At 41.5% G+C, this 25,031-nt stretch overlaps 1 protein-coding gene across 1 annotated transcript in view; it reads right to left on the minus strand.

The window, feature by feature from the left end:
- The window catches only part of LOC147821415 (cyclin-Y-like protein 1), a 35,625-nt gene extending 20,193 nt beyond the window's left edge, over positions 1-15,432 (minus strand). Inside the window, exons 1-3 of the mRNA XM_087200314.1 lie at positions 15,213-15,432; positions 11,248-11,322; positions 9,421-9,455 (exon numbers count right to left, since the gene is read on the minus strand). Of these exons, the coding sequence (XP_087056440.1) occupies positions 9,421-9,455; positions 11,248-11,322; positions 15,213-15,369 (267 nt within the window). The 5' untranslated portion in view covers positions 15,370-15,432. The remainder of the gene's footprint in view (positions 1-9,420; positions 9,456-11,247; positions 11,323-15,212) is intronic.
- Positions 15,433-25,031: the final 9,599 nt, after the last annotated feature.

The raw sequence follows: 25,031 nt of genomic DNA on the forward strand, positions 1-25,031 counted from the left end.
GAGAGTAGTATCATGCGTATGGCTCTGCAGAGGCCCTTGACTTCCAGGGATGCTCGAGGAATGGGTTATACAGTGCTGCCCTTGGTATGGTACCTATCATCAAACCTGACAAGCATTTAGTGTGAATCCCTTTATAAATATTATAACAAGTGTAAAGTAAGATTTTAGAGATTTTCTCTTTCTACTATTCAGTAACCAGAAGAAAATGCAATGCCTTAAATTAATACTGGCACAATATCAGCAAACAAAAGCCTAGTACTTGATTGATTAGTTAACTTACATGAGTGTGTTAGTGTGATGAAACAAATGTGTCAGAGTCAAAGGACTCTGTGCCAGGGCTGCTCAGTTACGAACACGCCAGGGCCATGGGGGTCTCTGCGCCTGTCCCCTTACCAAGAGTGCAGAATCTTTAAGATTCCCTCACATCTAACACAGATGACAGAAACAACCTTGGGACTTGAACATTCAGTTCATTTTTAGGTAGACATTACTCCCATTACATTACTCCCATGGAAAGCCTCAGCCACTCAAGGTTTTATTAATTTTATGCTCTAAGCCATGTGATACACATCAGGACACATTCCGGTCTCATCCATCCTGCTCCTGCCTACACTGCCGTTTTCTTCCTCCATGTCCTGCACATTTGACCCCATCTACCTTCATTCAGTTGGGGCACAATTCTGGTGCCTATGGAAAGTGATTGGGTCAGAAACAGCCAGCCAGTTTGTCCGGCAGAACCCACAGCAGGTTCCCAACTCAGAAGCACACAGCACCTTGGAGTAAAATGCGAAACAGAGGCCAAGAAGAACCGTAAGAAATAAACATGCAAACCTGTTCCCATCACTGCAGAATGCAGATGTTATATTCTAGAGATACTAAATCTGACAGCCCTGCAGATGCCAAGTGTATCAAGACTAAAACTGGAAAATAACAGGGGAAAACTGTACACCAAACAATTTCTGGAAACCAGGCTGCCTTGACTGTACTCCCCAGGTAGAAGGCCGGGTGCTTCTTCTCTGAAGAAATCAGACTGCCCCAGCGACCCGGTCCCAGATAATATACTAGGGTCCAACAATGAAGAGCTAGCTTTGCTGCCAAATTCTTGCAGTGAGGCCCATTAGTTAACAAAAAGTCTTGTGCACATAGAGTATTTCCAACCAGAGAATGCCGGGACAGCCACACACTTCAGGGAAGCCTTCAGCAAGAGCAACAGGGACAAAGGAATTTGTGGGAGTTCTCAAAATTCAGCAGCAAATGAAAACTTTAAAACATTTCAATACAAGGTTCAATCAAAGCACAAACTCAAGGAGTCTCTAGTACATAATCAGTGCCAAAGGAAACACCAGAAAATGGAAAGGGGATGGAAATTTGACATTAGCGAAGAAATACTAGTCTGACAGGCACACTATCTGGATAACCAAACTATAAGAAAAAATTGGAGAAAATACCAAGAATTAAAAGAGAAGGAGGCAGAGTGCAGACCTTAATGGCCATCCCAATAAGATGAAAAGTCAGTAACAAAACTTATTGTGTTCTTTCAGCATCCCAGAGATAGAGAAGATACCAAAAGCTTCCGGGAGCTGGCTAGAACTAGTTATTTATCATGCGTATAACAGGATGGCAACAGAGTTAAGACCAACACTAGGAATAAGAAGACCATTGTGAAAATTAGCTTCAACCTACAAGTGTATGTTCCATTAAGTAGGAGGGGTTTCCTTCCTGGTTAGATCTTTCAAATTATCGATATGGCCGAGGATTTAGCTCAGTAGTTCTGCCGCCTGCTTCGCAAGTGCAAGGTCCCGAGTTCGATCCCCTGTACCAAAAAAACCCCCACATCGGTATGGCCTCCTTCTCCAGCAAAATGTGTTCCAGTAACACAGGGGAGTGCAGCAAGACAGAGGAAACAAAAGAATCCAGGACAGTGAGGACAGCAGTTATACAAGAACCAGATGACTTCACGGAGACATCCCAGAGAAAGATCGAGACAGCAGGCCTAAGGGAAAGCCAGCCTTACTAAGGTAGGAAAGACTTAACGAGGGCAGCCTCAGGGAGAAAATGAGACAGCTGTGTTTTAAGACATGGAAAATATCTTGATAAGCATGCGAGAAATGTTCTAACATGGGGGTGGCTGCTAAGAACACTGCCCAATTGAAAATAGGAAATTAATTCCTCCCTCGCCACAAAAAAAGGAAGACTGAAAACAGAAAGACCAGGACGCCATAGCAAGTCAGCAATCCACTGGATCCCCCCCCCGCCGCCCCCGTGCCCGGCCTCTTCCATGCACCGTCAACTGGTTCCACACTACAAAGACGCAGAGGACACTGGACCACCAGACCACTGAACTGGGTAAGTTGGAGTCATCTTCACCTCCCATCAGGACAGGGACTATCTTCAGGGGAAGGGCAGCTGGAACCTGCAATACAACTCTGCAGAGTTCAACCCTGCAGGAGGACAGGGAGCTCAACTTGGGACTTGCAGCCAGAAATCTGCCTGAATCTCACGGGTCTGCGACTAGCTCGCTGAGACTCATTGACTTCTATCTGCATACTGCTACCCACACTGTCTATTGTGACAGCAGAGACATACCCTGAAAGAGGCCCTTCATATTCATTTTATTTTTTTATTCCCAAAATTAGTATTATTAGTTTATTTTTTTCTTTTTTTTTTGCTCCTCTTATCTTTAATTTTTTTCCTACTCTTTGCAAATATTTGTTTTTCTCTCCTTTTTTTTCTTTTATTTTCTTCTTGTTTTCTCTTTCCTTTCTGTCTTCCACTCACTCTCGTGCTCTCCCACATTGTTCATCTTCCCTTTTTGTCCCTGTTTTGGTCCTCATTCGGAGTTCTTCTTTATTTTCCTAGTATTCTCTTTTTCCTTCTCACCTGTGTCCTCTGGCCACACTGCTAACCTTCCCCTATCCTTCTTCCCATCTGTCCCTCCCTCTCAAACCCCTTCGAACTCCCCATCACAAAGGGTAAAGTTGTTATATTGAAGAGTTTATTCACTATATGCTGGGTTGGTCCTCGATCTTGATTTAATTCTCACAGCTAAAGGTGATAGATTAATAACTACAACAAAATGTCATTTTTGAAGATGTACTTGATGCAATGGTGTTGCTGACTGCATCACTTGGGCTAACGTGTTGTGACTGATCTAGTCAATGAACCTTCCTAATACAAGGAAAATGAGATAGCCTTACAGTCATTAGAGACTCAAAACTTAAAAGACCAGCTGTATCTGGAAGACACCTCTGAGAAGCAATCATTCCATAAGGGTTCTGATTACAGGCAACAAAGATACCTACAATAAGCAACTTCAAACTATCAACCCAGGAGTTAAACCAAGGACAGTACCAAAAACAAAAATGAGAAGACATTTAAGCAAGACACAAACTCAGACTTCCACCCCACCAAGGGTAAATCCTGGGGGAAATGAGATGGAAAAGTCCCATAACCAACCACCTGGATACCCTGAACTGATAGCACAGGAAGTAACAAAACAGATGAATGAGGCTCTAGGAAAAATTCAAAGCGGAAATAATCTCCCAGGTATCTACAGAGATGGTGGGCAGAGTGAAAGACATGATTAGAGGATCTAGAACAGAAACAGATAACAAAAAATAGATGAGCTCAGAAACATGCTGGAAGCCATGAATACCCAGCATAAGAGAGAAATGGAAACCATGGTCGCCCAACAGAAGAAAGAGCTGCAATCCATGAAACAGATTCAATCATATATTCAGGAGATCAAAAACTCTATTGAAAGTACCCACAGCAGATTAAGGGAATCTGAAGATAGAATATCAGATATAGAAGAGAAGATCATGATTAGAGACCATGAAAATAGAGATTTTTTAAAAAATAGTAAGGGACCATGAGAAATCAATCCAACAACTGCTAGATGATGCAAAGAAGAATAACATAAGACTGATAGGAGTCCATCAAAAAACAGGAGAAAGCACAATTGACATAAAAAAACTTCACAGAAGTAATAGTGGAAAACTTCCCAGACAGAGGTAAAGAGTTGGACATATAGATAAGTGAGGCATATAGAACTACAACTAGCCATGATCAAAAAAAATCTACATCTAGACATATAATAGTCAAGATCCCAGAAACCCAACAGAAAAACAAACTCCTACAAGCAGTTAAGAGAAAAGAAACAAGTCACCTACAGAGGAAAGCCCATCAGAATCACAGCAGACTTTTCAACACAAACCCTCAAATCAAGGAGAGCCTGGAGTGGAGTATTTCAAACCCTAAAAGAAAGTAACTTCCAACCTAGACTGTTGTATCCTGCAAAATTATCTTTCAAAATTGACGGGGAAATTAGATTCTCAAACGACAAAGAACACCTGAGAAATTTCATGACCACCAAACCAGCACTACAAGCAATTCTAAACAATATGCTAGAAAAAAGCAATGAAGGCCACAACTCCATGAGGCCCAACAGAGGGAAGCCAACAGGCAAGGTAAGAAACTAAAGTGAAAAGGGGAAAAATAAGAAATAAAAGAGTCGACAAAAGTAAAACATCATGACAAGGATAAATCAATATCTATCAATTATTGGGCCAGGGATTTAGCTCAGTGGTTTCGCCGCCTGCTGTGCAAGCGCAAGGACCCGAGTTCGATTCCCAGTACCAAAAAAAAAAAAAATCTATCCCTTATAAACCTCAATGTTGATGGCCTCAATTCACCAATCAAAAGAAATAGACTGGCAGACTGGATTAAAAAGGAAAATGCAGCAATATGCTGTATACAAGAAACATACCTAACTCAAAAAAGAAACTCATAGACTGAAAGTAAAAGGATGGAAAACAGTTCTCCATGCCACCGGAACCCAGAAGAAAGCAGGGGTAGCAATCTTATTTGCAGACAAACTAGATTTCAAACCAAAACTAATTAAGAGAGACAAAGATGGTCACTACATCCTTGTGAAGGGAACAATGCAAAAGGAAGAGATGACAATCCTAAATATATATGCACCAAATACGAATGCCCCCAACTATACAAAACAAATGTTAATAGACATGAAAAACCAAATAAGCACTAACACAATTGTAGTGGGGGCCCTCAATACCCCACTATCACAAATAGACAGATCGTCTAGACAAAAAGTTAACAAGGAAATTCGAGAACTGGACCAAGCTATTGAACAAATGGACTTAATAGAGGTTTACAGTGTTCCACCCCATAAAATCGGAATACACATTCTTTTCAGCTGCACATGGGTCATTCTCCAGAATAGACCACATGCTAGCTCATAGGACATGTCTAAGTAAATGTAAAAGAATTGAAGTTACCCCCTGTATATTATCAGACCACAGTGCCAAAAAATTGAAGATCAATAACATAAGAAACCGCAAAACCCCAACACACACATGGTAACTGAATAACACCCTCTTGAACAACCAATGGGTCACAGAAGTAAAGAAGAAATCAAACAGTTTCTACAAGTAAATGAAAATGCCAGTACAACATACAGGAATCTATGGGACACAATGAAAGCAGTTCTATGTGGGAAATTCATAACGGTGAATGGCCACATTAGGAAAACAGAGAAAACTCAGATAAATAACCTAATGCAGAACCTCAAGCTCCTAGAAAAAGAAGAGCACAACAAATCCAAAGCTCATACAAGAGAGGAAATTATAAAGATCAGGGCAGAAATCATCAATGCAATGGAGACTAAGAGAACAATACAAAAAAAAATCAATGAATCAAAGAGTTGGTTTTTTGAAAGAATAAATAAAACTGATAAACCTTTAGGCAACCTTATCAAAAAAGAAAAGAAAAGGCACAAATATATGCAATTAAGGATGAAAAAGCTGAAGTCACAGCAGATCCAACAGGAATTCACAGGATCATCAACACCTACTTCAAGAACCTCTACTCCAATAAAATGGAAAACACAGAAGAAATGGGCAGATTCCTAGATACATACGAACTGCCAAAGTTAAATGAAGAAGATAAAGAAATTCTAAACACTCCAATTACAATGAGGGAAATTGAAAATGTAATAAAATATTTACCAATAACGAAAAGCCTAGGTCCGGATGGCTTCACTGCTGAATTTTACAAGACATTTAAAGAAGAATTAATGCCATTACTCTTTAAATTCATCAAGGAAATTGAAAGGCAAGCAATACTTCCAAATTCATTCCTGGAAACAAGTGTTACTTTGATTCCAAAAACAGGGAAAGACCCAACCCAAAAAGAGAACTACAGGCCAATCTCCCTAATGAACACAGATGCGAAAATCCTCAACAAGATACTGGCAAACAGAATACAGAGGGGCATCAAGAAGATCATACACACCCTGGCCAAGTTGGATTTATGCCAGGGATGCAGGTCCGCTTCAACATACGTAAATCAATAAATGAAATACACTATATTAACAGAGTCAAAGACATAAACCATATGATTTTCTCAATAGATGCAGAGAAAGCATTCGACAAAATCCAGCACCCATTCATGATAAACACCCTACAGTAAACTGGAATACAAGGTATTTATCTTAACCTGATTAAGGCTATCTATGAAAAACCAAGAGCCAACATCCTACTAAATGGTCAAAAACTGAAAACTTTCATGCTAAAATCAGGAACAAGATAAGGATGCCCACTATCACCACTCCTGTTCAATATAGTTCTGGAAACATTAGCCACCGCAATTAGACAAGAGAAAGAAAGAAAAAGAATAAAGATAGGAAAGGAAGAAGTTAAAACTGTCATTATTTGCTGACAACATGATACTCTACATAGAAGATCCAAAAAACTCCACCAGAAGACTTCTAGACTTAATTGACAGATTCAGTAGAGTAGGTGGATACAAGGTCAACCCTCAAAAAACAATAGCCTTCTTGTACACAAATAACAGACTCACTGAGACACAAATTAGGGAACCAATTCCTTTTACAATAGCATCCAAAAAAGTGAAATATCTAGGAATCAATCTAACAAAGGATGCAAAAGACCTCTACACTGAAAACTACAGCACTCTGAAAAAAGAGATCGAAGAGGATACAAGAAAATGGAAAGACATCCCTTGCTCCTGGGTAGGAAGGACCAATATAGTGAAAATGGCCATACTTCCAAAACTGCTATATAGAGTCAATGCAATGCCAATTGAAATTCCAACAATATACTTCATAGAACTAGAGAAAACAATCCAAAAATTCATTTAGAACCAGAAGAGACCTAGAATAGCTAAAGCAATTGTAGGCAACAGAGACATGGCTGGGGGTATCACAATCGCCAACTTGAAACTACACTACAAAGCTACTGTGATAAAATCAGCATGGTACTGACAAAGGAACAGACCCGAGGATCAGTGCAATAGATTAGAAGATGGAGAAACAGCTCCAGACATGCTCAGCCACATCATCTTTGACAAAGGAGCCAACCACCATCATCGGAGGAAAGATAGCCTATTTAATAAATGGTGTTGGAAAAACTGGACTTCAACCTGCCAAAGATTAAAACTAGACCCATACCTATCACCATGCACTAAACTAAGATCAAAATGGATTAAAGATCTAAATATTAAGACAGAAACACTAAACTTGCTGGAAGATAAAAGTTAGGTGGAACTTTTGAAGACACTGGCATAGGAAAAGACTTCATGAACAAAACCTCAGCAGCACGGGAACTAGCAGAAAGAATCAACAACTGGGATCTCATCTTATTAAAAAGCTTCTGCACTGTAAAAGAAACCACCAACAGAGCTAACAGACAACCCCCTCAATTCAAAGACCCAATTCAAATATGGGCATCTGAAATGAACAGACATTTCTCAGACAAGGAAGTAAAAGCAGCAAACAAATACATGAAAACATGTTCAACATCACTCGCCATTCGAGAGATGCAGATGAAAACAACACTGAGATTCCACCTCACCCTAGAAAGAATGGAGGCTATCAAATCAACAAATAACAAATGCTGGCGGAGTTGTGGGGAGAAAGGAACCCTTCTTCATTGTTGGTGGGAGTGCAGACGGGTGCAACCACTGGGGAAGTCAGTATGGAGACACCTCAGAGAACTAGGACTAGAGGTCCATTTGACCCAGCTCTTCCCCTGCTGGGTATCTTCCCAAAAGAATTAAAAGAATCATACCACAGTGATATATGTGCACCCATATTCATAGCAGCACAGTTTGTAATGGCTAAAGCTTGGAAGCAGCCCAAGTGCCCATCAACTGGAAACTGGATTAAAAAATGTGGTTTTTTAAAATAAAATGGAGTACTATTCAGCCACAAAGAACGAAAAACTAGAGTCATTTATAGCTAAGTGGATGCATATCCAGGCCATACTCTTAAGTGAAATAAATAGGACACACGTGTAAATACCGAATAGTTTCTCTAGTGTGAGAAACTGATAGTGTAAACAAGGGTTAAAATGATTAAAATGAATAATTGATAATTTGAAATAGGAAAAAAGGTCCAAAGACAAACGAATGAAGAGAGGGGAAGGGGAAAGGAAAAGAGGGAAAGGAAAAACTATGAGAAAAGAAAAAAAAAAAGGAAATGAAATCTATGTAAATAGGGAAAGGGTGGAGGAGGTGAAGGGCCCACAGGTAATGGGAAAAAAATAAGAACCAAGATATATCATGTACAGGTACAAACGCCCAATGATAAATGTAAACGAACTGTATACCTAAAGTATACCAATAAAAGAATTAAAAAAAAAAATAGAAAGACCAGCTGGGGTTTCTTACTGTACTTGACTTTGTGAACTAACATTGCTTAGGGGAAGGGGATCATGCAGGAGAAGTACAGAACTGCTCAGGCCTCAGAAATATTTAAGAGAAAGAATTAAAGGTGTACAAAGAGGCAGCGCAGTGGGACTATTATTGCATAACTCAGCAGTGAACAATAGTCACAATGTAAATACCAATTTGTTATTTAATTTAATACAATCTGGTACATTGCAAGGAAAGAGGGGAGAATAAGGTCATGGTGGAAAGAGGAAGCCAAACATTCAACTGTTAATGACAGAAAAATAATAAATAGTGCTAAAAACTGATGTATTCAATAGTTTACTCATGCCAGGGATGTAGCTCAGTGGGGCCGCATCTGCCTGGCAAGCACAAGGTCCTCAGATTGATCCCCAGTACCAAAATAAATAGATTACTACTGTTTTTTTAAGGGACTAAATAAAGGCAAAATATTTCAAGTGCATCTTTAACTCTATATCCACATTCCTGTAATTAACTTATACATCAAAACCCATCAAAAATGGAAATTACTAAGTCAAAGCCTTTCCTGAGTAGACTTAAAACATTGTAGGAAAATGTAAGAGATTTACAAAATGCAGAAAAAGAAGTCCATGGTAACAGACTGGCTCCTCTTTATATTTTTTAGAAATGAAGGCAGAAATATTTTGATTCACTCTTAGTTTCTTATCTTTCCAATTATTTACTTACTTGGTTGATATAGTTGCTTTTCCTCTGATCTCGTGCTAAGAATAAAAAAAAAGAAAAAAACTGATCCATTCTGATACAAATGTCTTAGAAAAGTATATAGAAGTGGCCACTAATTATCCAATGGATTACAAACATACAGAATGAAATAAAAATCTATTTTATTTTTAAAAATAAATCATCTGCCAAGATGAATTCCATAAAGTAAAAACCAAAAACTTAGTTATACCTTTTTTTTAACCTAAAAGATGACAGACTCTCCTTATATGAAAGAAAACTATAAAACAAGCTGGACCAGATGAGAAACTTAGCTAATTAAAAAAAAAAACACGTTAACTTATTGCAAATCTCAACCACTGTACAGACTTTCTTGAGTAAATAAATAGTACTTTATAATTGTACATTACCATACAGCTTAATTACAAGCATCTAACAGCAGACAGCTCTAAGAACCAGTTTCTGGCTAAGCACTGAACTCTCGCTGCACTACAATTCCCGAAGTATCCTGAAACACCGACTGGGAGTCTACAAGGATACTGCACTGAAAATATGTTGCTAAAAAATGAGTGGGTCTTTAAACAACTGTAAAGTAATCCACCTTAAATCCTGGACTTGAAATGAGTGTGCTGATCTAGCTGAGCAGAGTGTCAATGGCACACACACAAATTCATTTTGCTCTAACAGGATAAATGCTCCAAGAGCAACAGGGGCCACAGTGCCCTCTGCGTTCCCCTCTAACCTCTGAACACCGCTGCAGGCACGTTCCTTCCCCTGAAGAGGGGAGCCCAGGGCAGCCCCTCGGGCTTCCTATGCTCCCCCCGGAGAGGCCCTAGGCCCTCGAAGAAATGGAGAAACACAGCAATGCTAACCAGAAATGACCTGCTCAGGAAGGAAAATTGCACACCAACGCAAATGCAGGTAAAAAACATTTTTCATTGTGCTGCATCTCTCCAAGCAGTATCGAACCTACCTTCCTTAAATTCTTACCATTGAAATCAACTAAAATTTTGGTCACATATGTTTTTTAACAGAAAAAGAACTGACCAAACATTAAGAAAAAGAAGTCGTGGGCCAGGGATTTAGCTCAGTGGTTTCGCCGCCTGCTGCGCAAGCACAAGGATCTGAGTTCAATCCCTGGTACCAAAAAAAAAAAAAAAAGATAAAGAAGTCGAGGTGCAGACAAGTTCATACATCTGATTCCTAAAGCAAATAGGACACGAGAAATTTATACTCGTTCCACACATCGGCTATCCTTCTAGGAAATAGCAGAGGAGCATGTTTGCACCAATTCTCAAATGAGGGTGAAAAAGTTTGGAATAGCTGAAAATTCTGAGAACACCATAAATCATAAATGTGCTGTGAGGCAGGCTCACTGGGTAAGAGCACTGTGGGGAATGGGGTTGAGGAGATGATTCAATATCTCTCCCTCTCTTCCCTCCCATATATATGCATAGAACACATGATTTTTTAATTTGTTGATATGCTAATCTAAGTTTAACTAAGTCCTATCATTTCTCTTTAAAATCTCCTCTGTGGAGTTAGAGAAAAGCTCAAAAAGTGTGAAAAAATAAGTACAAATCCATGACTGCATCTTAATCATGTGGTCTACTGTACTGATAAAGTGCCAAAATGCGTTAACATAAAGCCACATGCTCTCAATCAGTGACATTTAAAAGAAAATGTATAATCACATAGTAAAAGTAAAGTGAATATACGGAAAGCTGAGAAATGGAAGCCAACGTATGAGTTCTTCTAAATACTGTCTAACGTAGCACAAAAAACAGCAATGGTTTTCAGTCCTATCCTTGATGGGGAGAAGTAGTGTCTTACCGTTTGCATGAAATTTGTTCAGGAAAATTGTGCTTGCCCTTAGATGGTCAGCAGGGTTTGATTCCAGAGCTCCATCTACAGAGGAAAAGAAAAGGATGTGCTGATTTACTTCAGTAGGCAAGTAGATGGCCTTCAAAGTAGCTACACGACACCTTTAATCGTTTAGTAGTGTTGAGAAAGTTTTTAGTTATGAATAGGAAAGAAACACAGGCAAGCATGTAAGAATTCTCCTGGGGAACTGTCCAAATGTAGAATCTCTCTACACCTATGGAATGAAATAGGCTATGTCCTAGGTTTATTTTTCTAAACTTACACCTGAACGATCTAAAGCACATTTTAGATGAATCGAATATGCCCTCCTCCCCTGTCCTACTCACCCCACAGAAATATAAGCACGCCCTTCTGTGCTGACACTGCCACACTGCAGGATCAGTGTCGAGAGCAAGCGCTGTCCTGGCATCACGGATACACTGTCAGATACCAGTTCAGTGAAACGAGTATTTTCAAACAGCAAACATTCTGCAGACAACCGATCGCATGGTTAATCCTAGCTGCACTCAATAAGAGACCGCGTTTTGTTAGCTATTTTGTTTGGTGGCTGTTCAGCAAGGCAGACTTAAGACTGCTTAGAGATGCAATCTCCTGATCTACAAACTCTTCCTGGATGTAAACTGATTTTTTTTTCTTTTACTTTTTCTCCATTTCCATGTACTTTTGATTCTTGGAACTAAGCTGGGAGAATCATTCACTTAGTGAAAGCGAAACTTTTGTAACTTTCGTGTTATTACCTGAGGTAATAAAAGTCATCACACGGGCAGGTATGACCCTATTCAGTGACTTCACGCTACTTAACCAATCTTGTGACAAACTGTGCCAAGATTCAGATATAATAACAGTTAAGCAATATTTCCTTAACCTAAACATGTTAAAAATTATTCTACTTTTTAAAAAGGGAGTTCAATGCTCAAATCACACAGCCCTCACCCTGACAAAATCAAAATGCATGCCAACACATTAAAAGAGAATGACTAGTAGTGACTACCATCTAACTCACTGTTTCATACACGGCCTAAGAGTCCTTCTTTTGTCCCCTCCCGGTAATATGCTTAGAATCTTGCATACGCATAATATGAGGCTTCTGGGTTTAACCTGAGCTTGAATCACCCACTTTAATGTACTTCAATGCAGGTCACTAGAAACTGACTGAGGCCTACTCATTGCTCTTCATGGTATTCCTTCCACAGGTTCACTAAAACTATTCTTATGTAAAAGACTCCAACAAAAATTCACGTTTTTGGCATATCTATTAGAAGATGAGAAAATCTTAGTTATGTGGAAAAATAAAGTTATGTCGACAAAGTGACAGAGACTTTCATGGCTGACTAAAGTTTCTGAAGGGATTTGGGACCACTTCCTACAAAAGCATCAATATATTACCATTTGAATTTCAAATTAATTAAATGATTAAAAATTGTTTACAGCAAGGGCCATTTAGCTATCGGCACCTTTATAATGACAAATTTTCAATGAAGTCCAGGAAAATTAAGTATCAACATAAGAGGAACCAGCTTAAAACACACACACACACACACACACACACACACACACACTCTCTCTCTCTCTCTCTCACACTCTCTCTCTCCTTCCAAACCAAGATGTGGTACTATGTATCTGAAGATAAAATTGAAAGAGGGTGGGATAAAAAACAGGCACCCCAGCTTCACTAGCAAGCTCAGACCACCTGTTACTTTACTTTTGATCTCATCCATTAAAATGAACGTACACACATGACACAGAGAGGTAACTGCTGCCTCTGCTTTGCACACACACGTAAACGACTAAGAAACACAGAGTGACTTCTAAGAGAAAGGCCTATCTTATGCATGAAATACAAGATGCGTTCTGAAAAGGTTTTCATAAAGAACTGAATTTGGCATATGTACCACTTCTATGTCACCCTGAGCTAGTAGTTGTCCAGAGCTATCTTACACAGTCATTTCCTGCTTTGTGTCTTAATTAATCAGCAATACACAGAGGCTATACCTAGGCTTCCTTTGTATTTGGAAGGGCCCAATGAGATGGTCAACGTATGAGAACGTGCTGTAAAGTATGAACAATAATGTAAACATCCTATTTGGGGTTTCCCCTTTTTTATTAGTACATGTTTGCAATACATGACAGCTCTACTAATTTTTTTATAAAAACAATCAGGGGCCTACTTTACACCATCAAGCAAAGTGTAAGTTTTCACAAGTACTTAGATGCTTTGTGTTTAAAGGTATAGTTCATGAACTTATTCATTCTTTAATGATTTTTTCAGTACTCTGAGAAGTTACAAAGCCATGTCCGACAAGAGGCTTAATTAGCCTATCAAAGAAACTGAGAGCCCAGCCAAACTTAAAATGAAGACCTAGAAGACATTTCCTGTGTAGTAATGAAATAAACTCCGCCACTGACTGAAATGAAACGAATGGGTCGACAACACTCACACATCTTCTGATGCCATGCATTCAACACAGGACTCAGCGTTACCCTGTAAACCCAGCTCCAAGTTGAAGCCCAGCCTGGGAAACTTCGTGATGCAGAGACCTTGTTTCAAAATACATTTTTTAAAAAAGGGTTAGGGCTGGGGCCAGTGATTTAGCTCCGTTGTTCCAGTATCTGCCTCACAAGCACAAGGTCCACAGTTCGATCCCCGGTAACCCCCCCCCCCAAAAAAGGGCTAAGGCTAGAGCTTTGTGCAAAGACCTTGTATACAATCCCCAGCACTTCAAAGAGAGAAAAAAAGGTCTTTATCAAGAACCAACTTGTTACCCACAATTATCTTTACCTACACTGATTCCTGTCCAAAATTCTAGAGGTAAGAATCAAACATTTTGTCTCTTCTCTCCAGCAGGTTCCCTTCTTTCTCTTTAACATTCTTAGCAGCTGAGCCAGGCTCTACTGGCAGGAGGGGAGGAAAGGAGAAGGCTGGCCACAAACACTCCAGGGCTGGTGGGGCCTGGCACCTCAACTCCCAAAGCCTCACCTCCTCGTTAAACCCTCAATTCCTATTTTCTCTTTTGAAACTTTAGACCAACAATCTCACGATCTCATGAGCTACCTCACCTCTCCTTTAGAACAGGCAAGATAAATAAAGTCCTTTACGTGACCGAAGCATGGCAGGAGATTTATTTGTCAAAGTGGGAAACAAGAAGAAACCAGAACTCTATGGGTAGACTCTTTCGGGGAAAAAAGAAACTTTTTGCACATTTAACATCTTTCTCAGCTATTTAAAGGCCCTCTCCCCAAATTTTTGCTCTTTCTACGTTCAAACTACACTTGGAAGGGGCCAGGGATTTAGCTCAGTGGCACCGCGCCTGCCTCGCAAGCACAAGGTTCTGAATTCAATCCCCGGTACCAAAAAAAATTACATCGGGAAGACTAAACCTATAGAGGCAACACAAGAACACCACATAAACTCCTCTACTGGAATTTACGTAAGAAATCCTCAAGTGTCTGGCTCTGAACCACTAGAGTATCCCTACCTGGTGTGAGGAAGGCAGGACCAGGTCTGACCTATCTCCGCCACTTAGATACCAACTGAGGTGAGGACGGGGAGATGGGAGGGAGGCTCCAATACTGGCATATTGGAATTCTGAGAAAAGGGCGCGAATGAATAGATCAAACAAGTCTTGATAAAGTCCCACAGGACAAGGTATAATAGAGCTCTTAACATGAAGGGTCCAGAATGGGATTTGGGAACCAAAGGGGCCACGAACTGGATGTTAGGGTAGACAGGGAAAGACACTGGCCTCACAGACAGGGAGGAGTAAGTGTGGGAAAGCGAGGCACAGTCACCCGAAACCAGGCCTGAGAAAGCCAGTCCCTGGAACAGAGGAGCCAGAAGCCCCCCGGGGCCCTGAGGGTTCGGAAAGTGAGAGCTTCGCCTAAGCCAAACAGTGTCCCCACCACCACCTCCTTACCTCGGGGCTTCTCCTGGTCACTGATGTGGCACGGGAGGTGGCCATGCCTGGTTCCCACGGAAATCTCAGACTCGCAGTCTGGCTCCACTGGCCCCGTGCGCTGGCCTGGCTCGGGGCTGGCACTGGAGCGCACACAACAGCTCAGAATGTTCCCCATGGGGCACCACTGCACCTTGGCTCAGTCCCACTTGAGCAGCTCAGCAATGCAGAGCAGACTCTTCTGCGGTTCTTCCACCCGCCCTCTGGCCAGCAGGCTGGCCTTACCCTCACAACCCCCCCCCCCCAGCCCCCCAAGCTGACTGGTCTTCTGAGGGGCAGTGATCTGGCTTATTTAAAGGGGTCAGAGATCCCACAAATGCTAAGAGCCAAAGCCACTGCCAGAGATCAAGCCAGACTTCTTTCTCCTTTGGCCACCTCCGACCAACTGACTAGGCCAGCACTTGCCAACTAGAATGCATCCTGCATCACCTGGTTACCAGCAGCCAATCACGACCAGAGTTCTGTCCGCATGCCCGCCCAACTGGCACCCAGGCATTTGATTCAAAATACCCTGGCCCACCTGGGGCTGTCATCTCCCTCACACATAGGGTCAGGATGCCTGTTTCCATTCTTCAGGTGCTGCCTGGAGCTTCTCTGGCTTTTGTAACTCTACAGGTGGTCTGGGTCAACAGACTTTATAGAAAGCCCCGGTTAATAAGAAGCTGGTTCCATAGGCAATTCAGCTTCTCTGAGCGGTCCAGCTCTCACTTTTCTCAGAGGACGTAGCTGCACCCAAACTCTTGACTGTTTCTGTACCTAAATGCTCCTCTACTGTTAGTTTTGGTTTGAAATCCACTTTCTCTACATATTGGCTAAAGGAACAATTCAACAGGAAGAGATAATGATTATAAACATACAGTATATATACCAAACACTGACACACCCAACCTCATAAAACAAACTAATTGACAAGAAAAGTCAGATAAACACCAATGTAGTTGTAATGGGGGTCCTCAATACCCCACTGTCCCGAATGGATAGATCAACTAGACCAAAAAAAAAAATCAACAAAAAAGTCAAAGAGTTGAATCAAACCTTCGAACAAATAGACTTAATAGATGTCTACAGGGTATTCCTTCCAAAACCAACAAAATGCACATTCTTCTCAGCAGCACATGAGACTTTCTCCAAAACAGCCCACATACTAGCCCATAAAGCATGCAGAAATAAATGCAAAAGAATCAAAATTATCCCATCTATATTAGCAGATCATAATGAAACTAGAAAGCAATGGCAAAAGACAACAGAAATTATGCACACATATGGAAACTAAATAATGATCTTGAGTGCTCAAAGGGTCACAGGTGAAATTAATGAAGAAAGTAGTTACTATAATCGAACAATGATGATAGTATGACATATTGGAACCTATGGAACATAATGAAAGCAGTCTGAAGAGGGAAGTGTATAGAGGTGAATTGCCACATCAGGAAAACCGAGTGAACTCAAATAAATGAGCTAATGATGCTCCCCAAGGTCCGAGAAAAGCAATCCAAACCCAAAGGTAGGAAATTATAAATATCAGAGCAGAAATTACTGAAATTGTGACTAAAAAATACAAAGCATCCATGAATCAAAGAGTTGGTTCTTTGAAGGATAAAACAAAATACACAAACCCTTAGCCAACCTTATAAAAGAAAAGGAAAAAAGACTCAAATCCATGCAACTAGAAATGAAAAGGCTGAAATCACAACAAATCCCACAGAAATCCAGAGGATCATCAGTACCTACTTTGAGAACCTGTACTCTAATAAGATGGAAAATTCAGAAAAAATGGACATAATCCTAGATTTGTATGAATTGCCAAGATGATATAAAAATTTTAAATAATCCAATATCAGCCAATGAAACTGAAGATATAATTTAAAATCTACCAACAGTGCTCACTTCGGCAGCACATATACTAAAATCTACCCACAAAGAAAAGTCCAGGTCCTGAAAGATTCACTGCTGAATTCTTCAAGAAATGTAGAGAAGACCTAATGCCGCTACTTCTGAAACTCTTCAATGAAATTGAGAAGGAAGAAATGCTTCCAAGTCATTCCTGGAAGCAAGCATTACCTTAATTCCAAAACCAGAGAAGGATTCAACCAACAAAAAGAGAACTACCGGCCAATCTCCCGAATGACCATAGACACAAAAATCCTTAATAAGATACAGGCAAACAGAATGCTCCAAATCATCAAGAAAATTAGACAACATGACCAAGCAGGATTCATCCCAAAGATGCAGGGATGGTTCAACATGCACAAATCGGTAACTGTAATAGCCCATATAAAACACAGCCAAGAAGAAACACCATATGATCATCTCAATAGATGCAGAAAAAGCATTTGACAAAGTCCAACACCCTACAGAAAACTGGAATAGATAGTCTTTATCTCAATCTGATAAAAGCCATCTATGACAAACCAACAGCCAACATCATACTAAATGGACAAAAACTGAAAACTTTCACTCTAAAATCAGGAACAAGACAAGGATGTCCACTGTCACCACTCTTTTTTCTTTTCTTTTCTTTTCTTTTTTGTGGTACCGGGGATCAAACTCGGGTCCTTGTGCCTGCAAGGCAGGCAGCAGAACCACTGAGCTAAATCCCCGGCATGTCACACCACTCTTATTCAATATACTTCTGGAAACATTAGCCAGAGCAATTAGACAAGAGAAATAAAAGGAATAAAGAAAGGAAAGGAAGAACTTAAACTGTCATTGTTTGCACATGACATGATACTCTACATAGAAGACCCCAAAAACGCCACCAAAAGACTTCTAGATTTAATAACCAAATACAGTAACATAGCGGGATAGAAGGTCAACACTTAAAAATCAATACCATTCCTTACACAAATAACAAACTCACTGAGAGAGAAATTGTGGAAATCACACCTTTCACAATATATTCAAAAAAGTGAAATACATAAGAATCAATCTAACAAAGGAAGTGAAAGACCTTTATATTGAAAACTACAGTACTCTGAAAAAGGAGATCAAAGACGGTAACAGAAAATGGAAAGATATCCCTTGTTCTTGGGTAGGAAGAACCAATATAGTGAAAACAGCCATACTTCCACAACTGTTATACAGATATAATGCAATCCCAATCAAAATACCAATAGCTGGCCAGGGATTTAGCTCAGTGGCACAGCACCTGTCTTGCAAGCACAAGGTCCTGCGTTCGATCCCCAGTACCAAAAGTAAAATAAAATACCAATAGCATATTTCAAAGAATTAGAGGAACAATCCTAAAATTTGCTTGGAACCGTAAGATACCTAGAGTAGCAAAAGCATTTCTGGGCAATTAAGGCAAGGCAGGGGCACCACAATCCCTGACTTGAAATTATACTACAAAGCTACTGTGATTAAAAACAGCATGGTACTGGCAAAAAAAGCAGACCAAAGGATCAATGGAACAGATTAGACGATCCACAAACAACTCCAAACACACTCAGCCACCCTATCTTTGACAAGGGAGTCATACACTTTCACTAGAAGAATGATAACCTCTTTAATAAACGGTGCAGAAAAACTGCCTTTCCACACGTCAAAGATTAAAACTAGACCTGTATCTTTCACCATCACTAAACTAAAATCTAATTGGATCAAACATCTTAATATTAAAATAGAAACACTAAATCTACTGGAAGATAGAGTAGGTAGAACTCTTGAAGACATTGGTGTAGGCAAAAACTTTATGAACAAAACCCTGATTGCACAGGAAATATGACAAAGAATCAACAACCAAGATCTCATATTAAAAAGCTTTTGCACAGCAAAAGAAACCACCAACAGCATGAAGAGACAACCCACACTGTGATTAAAAAAATTCTGCCAGCTGTTCCTCAAAGGACTAATATCTAGAATATATAAAGAACTTAAAAAAATCAGACCCCCCTAAATTTAAAGACCCAATCCAAAAAAGACCATCTAAAATGAATAGACACTTCTCAGATGAACAAGTAGAAATGGTAAATAAATATATGGAAAAATGCTCAACATCACTGCTCATTCAAGAGATGCAAATTAAAACAACACTGAGATTCCATCTCACTCCAGAAAAAATGGCTGTTATCAAGAAATCAACCAGTAACAAATGCTGGTGGAGCTGTGGGGAAAAAGGAACCCTGCTCCACTGTTGGTGGGAGTGCAGACTGGTACAACCACTATGGAAATCAGTGTGGAGATTCCCCCCCAAAATAAAACTAGAGGTTCCATTTACCTTCTTGGTATCTTCCTTAAAGAATTAAAAGCTTCATACCACAGTGATATATGCACACATGTTTATAGCAGAACAGTTCGGAATAGCTAAATCTTGGGAACAGCCCACATGCCCATCAACTGATGAGTGGATAAAAAAAGATGTGGGGGTTTTTTATACAATGGGATGATACTGTGCAATAAAGAAGGATGAGCTTGAGACATTTCTAGATAAAAGGATGTATCTTGAAACCATACTCTTAAGTGAAATCCATCAGACACACGTGTTTAAACATTGCATTGTTTCTCTGGCATGAGAAACCAAAACTGTCCATAAATGTGTAATAGATATAGGGAAATGTGAAGAAAGTGTTCAAGTGAGAAGAGGAACAAGGGACAGGGAGCAGAAAAGGAAAAAAAGGGACAAGAAAAAAGAATAGAAAGAAAGAATGGAAACAAAAGCTTTTGTAAATAAGAAGGGGAAGGGCCGGGGATTTAGTTCAGTGGTTTCCCCCGCCTGCCTCACAACTGCAAGAACCAGAGTTTGATCCCTGGTACCACAAAAAAAAAAAAAAAAAAAAATGAGGGGAAGAGGGGAGGAAGGGAGGGGAAATGAATGGGAAAAAAAGAAGAAAGCTATACCATGTACAGGTACAAATTCCCTATGTTGGATGTCATCATTACAAATATCTAAAATGTAGCAATCAACTTTTTTTTTTGGTACCGGGGATCAAACTCAGGACCTTGCACTTTCGAGGCAGGTGGCAGAACCACTGAGCTAAATGCCCGGCCCAATAGAAATTTTTTAAAAAAGAAAAACAAACAAATCACAAACAGCAAATGACCAATACAGAAACAAAGGAACTATAAATCAGCAAAAAATAAAATAAATAAATAACAAAATTAAGAGAATGACCATAATAAACCCACACATATCCATAATTAACGGGAATGTAAATTTATTAAATCCTTCAATTCTAAGACACACAAAGGCTGACTGCAAAACAAAACAAAAAACAAAACAAAGTGCTGCTACCTTCAAGATACAAAAGCTTTAAGGGGCTGGGGATTTAGCACAGTGGTTTCGCCGCCTGCTGCACAAGCACAAGGACCCAAGTTTGATCCCCGCTACCAAAAAAAAAAAAAAATAGATTGCAAAAGCTTTAAGGACACTCAGACATGGGAAGTCAATGGATGGAAGTAGATATTTTGTGCAAATAGAAATCAAAAAACAGCAGACCTAGGTATACAGTAAGTCTCCAAATTACAAACATTCAAATTGCAAACTTTCGCAGGTGTATTGTGTAAGACTCACTTTGTCAGACTTAGCAATGAATCTGACTTACAAACATTCTCTGAGAATGAACTTGTTTGTAAGTCAGCAACTTCATCTACTTCTATCCGGCAAAAGGAACTTTAAAGTTTTTTCTGCTCTGAGTCAAATTCATCGGATAATGGTAAATGAGTCAATTTATTAAGAAAACATAAAAAATGCAAATACATATATACACTCAAGATTGGAGCACCTAAATACATGAAAAAATATTAATAGATTTGAAGAGAGACATAAACAGCAATACAAAAACATTAGCTTTTAATCACCTACTTTTCTTCTTTTGTCACCGGGAATCAAACTTGGGTCCTTGTGCAGGAGGTAGCGACACCACTAAGCTAAATCCCTGGCCCTAATCCCCTACTTTTAACCACAGATAGATCATCCTGATAGTAATCAATAAAGACTTGAATTTATACTGCAAAAGATATGTACAGAACATGCCACTGAAAAGTACAAGAGGAAAAGTGCACACAAAACACTCTTCTGGATGGAGGACATATTAGGTCACAAAACAATTCTTAGTAAATTTGAGAAGACTGAAATCACAGCAAGAATATTTTCTGACTACCATGGTATTACACAAGAAATCAGTTGCAGGAGAAAAACTAAAATGTGCACAAATATGTAGATATTAAACACCATTCCCTAAGCAGAAAATGGGTCAAAAAAAGAAATCCCAAAGATATTCAAAAAAACTGTTACAGCAAAGTGCGACAGCTCAGCCTTACATCCAAGTGTTATAGCTCTGTGTTACGACCAATGTTAGTTACCTGAAGGTCTCTGGTGGCAAAGAAGTCAAGCGGTGCTCAGAAAGATGGAGGGATTTGTTATTATGCTGGAGGACTCAGAAGAGTTCATACTCTGAAGGCTAAAGCCCTGAATGGTAATGCAAGCAACCTTACATAGAGATCTCTGGGGTAGGGGGTGGGCCCACCTACTGGGTGAGCACGCTCATTGAGGCAGATGGGCAGAGTTAACAGAACATTCTTGAAACCTTAGGTATAAGCATCCTGCAGTACAAACAGTTACACTGCTTGAACAGAACATCCTATGGAAAAACATTGGGGTGGGGGGGCAACAGACAAAGGCCTGCCCTGTTGTGCATTATTTCTTTATCACAACAACTTAGGACAAACAAAAATGGAAACACAACAAACCAAGACTAATGGAATACTACAATGTACTACTAAAAAGAAGGAAGTTTATATCAATAAAACCTTACCATAAGAAACAAGACCTCAAACCACCTACATTTATATCTCAAAAAAATAGGAAGAGGACAACAAACTAAGCCCAAAGTTAGTACGAGGAAGGAAATAAAGAATCAGAGAAGAAAATAAATGATACAGAGAATAGAAAAATAGAAAAGATCAACAAAGCTGAGTTATTTTTTAAAAGATGAAATTGACAAAACATTAGCTGGACTAACTAGGAATAAAACAGTTTTGGAATCTCATCTGAAAAGAAAGGTCACATTCCAACTGATACCACAAAAATACCTAGGATCATAAGAGACTACTATGCTCAATAAACGGCTGAAAATTTTATAACGTGAGCCAGGCATGGTGGCACACACCTGTAATCCCTGCACTGGGAAGGCTGAGGCAGGAGGACTGTCCCAAGTTCAAAGCCAGTTTCAGCTACACAGTGAATTCAAGGCCAGCCTGAACTGCACAGTGAGAGCCTGCTTCAGAAAGAAAAAGAAAGACAGAAAGAGAGGAGGAGAGGAGGAGAGGAGGAGAGGAGGAGAGAAGGAGAGGAGAAGAGGAAGAGAGGGAGAGAGAGAGAGAGAAAGATAGATTGAATAATTCCTGAACATATACAATCTATCAAGGCTCAGACATGTAGAAACAGGATATCTGAAAGGACCAGTAACCAAGGAGATTGAATCAATAATAAAATCTCTAATCAAAGAAAATCCGGGACTTGATGCCTTTTTAGCCTAGTTCCACCCAATATTTAAAGAACAAATACAGTCTTTCTCAAGCTCTTCCAAAATACTGAAGAGGTCACAATATGCCCAAACTGTTTTTGGAGGTCAGTCTTACCCTGATATCAAAGCTAGACAAGTTCATTACAAAATAAATGTACACGCAAGTATTTCTGAGGAACAGATGCAAAATTCTCCAACAAAATACTAGCAAGTCAATTTCGACGCCACAGCAACAAATCAAACGAGCTATCAAATTATGAAAAGAGGGCCGGGGATTTAGCTCAGTGGTTTTGCCACCTGCTGCACAAGCGCAAGGACCCGAGTTCGATCCCCGGCCGAAAACAAAAACAAAAAAAACAAAACATAAACCTAATTATGAAAAGACAGAAAAATTTAAATACATGTGATTAAGAAAAGCAAAGACTGTAACTCCAAGCATGACATTCTTACCCTCCTTACCTGCTGGGCCCCGTTAGTTCTGCCGGTCAAGTTGCAGGAAGGCCTTGAGGGGCATGATCAGCTGGGCATCCTGGGTGGACGTGCGGAGTGCTAGGCAGCAGCCTCGAACCCTGGAGTGTGGCACCAGCTCTGTCCCTCCAGAGCTAGGTGTCTGGCGTCCCGGAAGGTAGTGGTCTGGAGTGGTGAAGGCAATGCGTGAATCCTCGGGCCCCAAACCACCGAGGGACTGGCTCTGAGGACAAAGGCAAGGCTTCAACCTGATGCTCCGGAGGTTTAGCAGGAGGAAAAGATTACACTTCATTATGGTTTGCACACTACAGAAACATGCACAGCCTCCACCCAACACCGGTCCCAAGGGAAAGAAGGTCGTGCAGGCAGAACAGATCTTAGATGGAGAGGCAGCGGGCGGGGTGGGGATATAAGGACAGGGAGAGGGGGTCGAAGAGGGGACAGGAAGAGACGAAGGGAGGGGTAGGGGAGAAGAGACCCGGGAGAAGACTGGTAGAAGGATGCGGGGGGGGGCACTGGGGGAGGGGGAGGGGCCAGGCTGGGTCAAGGGAGAGAGGGGAAGGCCCCACCGGACCAAGGGAGTTGGAGAGTGGAGCAGCGGCAGGGTCCTTGGGGCAGAGAGGAGGGTGAAAATGGCCAGTCCTCCGGCCCCAGCCACTGGAGAACCACCTCTCAGGGCCTGAGCCTGTAGACCGCTCCTTACCTTCATAGCTGGAACACGGGAGTGACGCATCGGGCGGGACCTGCAAAACATTTGAGGGCTTGAGCCTGAGCACGGAAACGTGGGGGGGTGGGCAATTTGCCGGAAGGGGCGGAGCCTAGCCGGGTGGGGTGTAACTTGGCCACACCCCCGGCCCAGGGCCCCTCTGCAGATGCAGCCCTTCCACTCCTAAAACCCGGTTCAGTTCAGTTCCCCTGGGTCCCAGTGCCTCAGCCCTGTAGTCCTCCACAGTGACTCACCCTCCCCATCCAGTTCTGGTAACTGGACCTTGGGCTGATCAAGGCCAGACTCCAACTGACAGGCCCACTGCCTGCAGGCCCCGCCCTCTCAGTCAAAGGCGACACCCACTTTCTGGGGCAGGTGCCTGCGCAGTCAAGGGCCTCACACTACTCACAGAGCTGACCAGGAGGAAAGCATACAGTCCAGTGTTCCAGCTGCCCGGGTAAGGAAGCCTGCGGGCCTCAGGCCTCGGGCCTCGGGCCTCCTCCTGGGAGATTTTCCAAGCCCCGCATGGAGTCCCCAAGGGGGCAGAGGACGCCTTGCTGGCTCCCCTGGATTGCCAGCCCATCACCTTCAAGCCCGAGGTGATGAAGAAGTCCAGCAAGCTCCAGCAGGCCGCGCCGCAGCACATCCAACAACAGCTGCTGGCCAAGCAAGTGAAGGCCTTCTCTGCCTCGGCTGCCCTTGGCCCCCGCCACCTCTGCCCTGCAGCCCATCCACCTGCGGCATCTCGCCGCGACCTCGGCCACTTGCATTACCAGGGTGCAGCACGCCATCCTGCAGCACCACCTGGCCGCCACCATTGGCATCCACCCCCACGCCCACCCACAGCCCCCGGCCCACGTGCACCACATCCCCCAGCCCCACCTGACGCCCATCTCCCTGTCGCACCTCACTCACTCCATCATCCCCGGCCACCCGGCCACCTTCCTCGCCAGTCACCCCATCCACATCATCCCCGCCTCTGCCGTCCACCCCAGGCCCTTCACCTTCCATGCTGTCCTGCACGCTGCCCTCTACCCCACCCTGCTTGCTCCTGGGCCTGCAGCGGCAGCTACCCCTGCCCTGCACCTCCACCCGCAGCACCTGCAGCACCCCCCCCCCAGCCAAGCCACAGAAGTCAGGGCG

This window comes from Heterocephalus glaber, unplaced genomic scaffold, assembly GCF_053883595.1.
Source record: "Heterocephalus glaber isolate CG9 unplaced genomic scaffold, H.glaber_assembly_v1.0 deba00001737, whole genome shotgun sequence".
Taxonomy (NCBI): Eukaryota; Metazoa; Chordata; class Mammalia; order Rodentia; family Bathyergidae; genus Heterocephalus; species Heterocephalus glaber.